The 4,587-nt window shown below is 34.2% G+C and overlaps 1 protein-coding gene across 1 annotated transcript in view; it reads left to right on the top strand.

Moving 5' to 3' along the window:
- Nucleotides 1–1,165, top strand: part of LOC106469550 (40S ribosomal protein S23-like) — a 10,946-nt gene extending 9,781 nt beyond the window's left edge. The window contains exon 3 of the mRNA XM_022398092.1: nt 926–1,165. Within this exon, the coding sequence (XP_022253800.1) occupies nt 926–1,096 (171 nt within the window). The 3' untranslated portion in view covers nt 1,097–1,165. The remainder of the gene's footprint in view (nt 1–925) is intronic.
- The last annotated feature ends 3,422 nt before the right edge of the window (nt 1,166–4,587 follow it).

Raw genomic sequence — 4,587 nt, 5'->3', positions numbered from 1 at the left:
CAAAAAGTGGTGGATGATATAATTCCCGTCCTACATTTGTACAGAGATTTGTACACCACTGTAATGAACAAAAAGTGGTGGATGATATTCCTGTCCTACCTTTGTACAGAGATTTGTACACCACTGTAATGAACAAAAAGTGGTAGATGATATAATTCCTGTCCTACCTTTGTACAGAGATTTGTACACCACTGTAATGAACAAAAAGTGGTGGATTATAATTCCCGTCCTATCTTTGTACAGAGATTTGTACACCACTGTAATGAACAAAAATGGTGGATGATATAATTCCCATCCTACCTTTGTACAGAGATTTGTACACCACTGTAATGAACAAAAAAGTGGTGGATGATATTCCTGTACTACCTTTGTACAGAGATTTGTACACTACTGTAATGAACAAAAAGTGGTGGATATATTCCTGTCCTACCATTGTAATGAACAAAAATGGTGGATGATATTCCTGTCCTACCTTTGTACAGAGATTTGTACACCACTGTAATGAACAAAAATGGTGATGATATAATTTCCGTCCTACCTTTGTACAGAGATTTGTAAACCATTGAAGCACAAATTTACAAACACTGGAATTTCAAGACATTCAATAAATGATGCTCCTCAAACACTTAAAATTGAATGTTTCTCCAAAAGGTATTATACTGCATAGAAAACAATATTCACTTTTTCTTGTCATTTGCTCCATTATCTTATTTCTGAATTAAATTAAAAACTCAGTGTTATAGTAAAGCTAAAAAGTGTATTAAAGAAAATTAGCTTGTTTTATAAATAATCAGCACTGATGACACAACACTTACAAATAATCAGTTTTTAAAACTCAGATGTGTAAGTTTCTCTCATTATCAAAAAACAAACATTGAATGAAAACTCTGATTATTCAAGATTATTTATTTCAACCTAACACAATTTTCTCTTTCTAATTACTTTACAGGAAAATGATGAAGTACTGGTTGCAGGATTTGGGCGTAAAGGTCACGCTGTTGGAGATATTCCTGGAGTACGTTTTAAAGTTGTGAAAGTTGCTAATGTGTCACTTTTAGCTCTGTACAAAGAAAAGAAGGAAAGACCAAGATCATAAAACTATTGCATACTTTGTATAAAGTTTATGATGACCAATAAAACTTGATATTTTGGTTTAAACAAAGTAGCATAAATGTGTGCTAGTCATGTTGTTAACATAACCATTTTCTGACAGTGAAGGTGATATAATAAATGTTTCATTAGGAAGATTTCTTTATCAAGTGTAAAATAAAATATTCCCAAATACTTTAAAACTATTTTAGTAATACACAAAATGAATAGAAGAGTATTGTATTATGAAAAAGAAAAGACTGAAGCAGGGGGGTGGTGGTTACAGACTGTTCATATTGTTAGAACAAGACTATACAACTGAAGCAGGGGGATTACAGACTGTTCATATTGTTAGAACAAGACTATACAACTGAAGCAGGGGGATTACAGACTGTGTTCATATTGTTAGAACAAGACTATACAACTGAAGCAGGAGATTACAGACTGTTCATATTGTTAGAACAAGACTACAACTGATGCAGGGAGGGATTACAGACTATGTTCATGTTGTTGGAACAATACTGAATAACAAGACTCTACAACTGAAGCGGGGGGTTGTTACAGACTATGTTCATATTGTTAGAACAAGACTGTACAACTGAAGGGGGGGTTGTTACAGACTGTGTTCATGTTGTTAGAACAAGTCTATACAACTGAAGCAGGGGTTGTTACAGACTATATTCATGTTGTTGGAACAATACTGAATAACAAGACTATACAACTGAAGCAGGGGTTGTTACAGACTATGTTCATGTTGTTGGAACAATACTGAATGTGGTAAAATACTGTAAAATTGTATCCAACTGTAGATTTTCAGGAGAACAGAATATCTGAATTACATCTGTTTTTTTACATCAATATATTTTAAAGTATGTTTATAATTATCACATAAGTTGGTTTTAAATTAATATAAAGTTTAAATAAAATGAAGGTGGGAAACCTGCAGAAATTATAATTGAATGTTTATTTACCTGGTCGTGTGTAAAAATATAGCATTTAATTGTAGAGGCTGCGTTTTTATTTAATATCTGGTTTGTCAATCAAATAACGTTGAAAACACCTATTCAGTGGACCTTCTAAGGAAACTTTAATTTTTGACTAGGCAACAATTGAGTAATACCTGTTTTGACAGCATACATCTTCAGATGATCTAAGGTGAAAAATCAAATTGATTGAGGCCCATCAACATGGTTGCACAAGTATCAAGCCACCATTATTTGTATATGTGTACCTTAAAAAGTTTGTTTTTCTCAACAATAGCACGTAAAAAGTTGTAAAGTAGAAGAAGCTGGCTAAATTCATAACACCTACATAATATTCACAGGACAAAAAATCCTATCACAGTGAGAGCCGCACAACTAGTTACACTAAAGTATTGTAACGAGATGTTGGAGAAACTCTCCATGAGTTGGGAGAAATTATTTTATAACAATACATGTACATGTTGAAACCAATCCTACGTAGCTGTAGAAGTAATGTGAAAATCTGGATTATAAACTTCGTTATTAATGAATCTTCTTAAACTCTTGATCAGTAGTACGTGAACATTCAAACCATAAAAGTAGAAGCTTGAGTGTATATTAGACTGAGGTCACGTGTAAATGTATACTGCAGGCCGAATAATCCAAACTTTATATATTGTCACACTTAAAGTCTGAAACACTGTAATTTAAAATTCGTCGCACTTGGTGGATTTCACTGAAAAAAATGGAGAAGCTATCGTCATGTTTGGATTTTTTTTTCAGTTGGTTAAATAGAGCATGTAATGAACATAGATAAATCTTTACATTTTACACGCGTGTTTCACAATGCCATTTTATAAATAAACGCCCGCCAGAATTTTGTTTGGTTTTGTTATGAATTTTGTGCAAAGCTACATGAGGGCTAGCCGTCCCTAATTTAGCAGTGAAAGACTAGAGGGAAAGCAGCTAGTCATCAACACCCACCGCCAACTCTTGGGCTACTCTTTTACCAACGAATAATGGGATTGACCGTAACATTATAACGCCCCCACAGCTGAAAGGGTGAGCATGTTTGGTGGAACGGAGATACGAACCCGCAACCCTCAGATTGGGAGTCAAGCACTCTAACTCCCTGGCCGTGCCAGGCCACCCGGAAGAAAGACCTGTAAAAACCTAGCTGTTCCTGTGTAACAACTGAAATAGTCATTAATTTCAGCCTTTCACAACTAGAATATATTTTTAGTCAAATATATTCAGGTAAGTTTTTCTACAGGTGTCCTGCATGTAGTATGAAATTCTGATTACACTAAATGTCAATAGGTTATAAAATTATGTAATGTTGCATACGCAAATGGATAAAAACATATATCACTTTGGCCATGTGTCTGTCCACCCTGGGGAAGGGCAATCCCATCTAAAGGGGTGGCACAAATACTTGTACAAATTGGTATGAGTTAGGAGTTTTTCCCTCCTTAAATTTTATTTGGAATAGTTGGTGACACATGCAGTATTGGATTTTTGTGTACCACACAGTTTTGTCTGAATTTGAGTGGTAATTCAGAATTCTCTGTATGACGTTACTTGAACCTGGAGTTTTGCAGATATGTTAAAAATTGTTTGCTGGATATCAGTGGACCTGAATATCACACCTACAGTTCTGATTGGATGTGTGAATCAGATCATACGACGAGTTCAGGTGTTAGTCAAGTAGAATTACTATAGTTGGGTATAATGGCGTCTGTAAAATATCTTTGTCATCTAGCTGTAATTTGGTTGTAGCTCGTGTTCTACTGTAGTAACTTCTAAATAAAGCAAAATGTAAAATTCAAAAACACCACTCCATTTCAGAATAAAAACACTACTACGTTATTAGTCAAGAATGTTACTAAAAAAGCCTTACGATAAGCTTATACAATACGCCTTCGAGTCATATGGAGAATCCCCTACCTAGTAGTTTATTGCCCAATATATATATATTTGTTTGTTTGTTTGTTTGTTTTTAATTATGCACAAAGCTACACAAGGGCTATCTGTGCTCTGCCCACCACGGGTATCGAAACCCGGATTCTAGCGTTGTAAGTCCGCAGACATACCGCTGTGCCACTGGGGGGCATATATATATATAGTTTTGTACAAGTTGTTTCTTCTTAATAATTGTATTTTTAATTTTTCTAGACAAGTCGGTGCAGGTTAAGTGACAAAACTTAGATGTAAACATATTTTTCAATGTATTGCAGCAACGTAGTCCATACCATACATCATAAAAAGAAGAAAATATATATCGATGCAAAATATCACATTAAATGCCGAAAAACTTAGATAAAACCCAGAACTCGAGCTTTTCGATACTCGAATTAAGAAACATTGTACGTGGCTATTTATGTGAAAATTGAAGAAATGTATTTTATGTATAAATTACATTACAAAATACTTTAAGTATTCCTGTACCTTGTATCCTAGAAGAGTATTTTGAAATATAATGTTACTACCGACGCAATTTGAACGATTAAAGAGCTAGCAAATACATAGATCATTT

The sequence above is a fragment of the Limulus polyphemus genome, unplaced genomic scaffold (genome assembly GCF_000517525.1).
Source record: "Limulus polyphemus unplaced genomic scaffold, Limulus_polyphemus-2.1.2 Scaffold3540, whole genome shotgun sequence".
In the NCBI taxonomy this organism is placed as follows: Eukaryota; Metazoa; Arthropoda; class Merostomata; order Xiphosura; family Limulidae; genus Limulus; species Limulus polyphemus.
The sequence above is the reverse complement of the archived record's forward strand: the minus strand, read 5'-3'. Positions and strand labels throughout refer to the sequence as shown.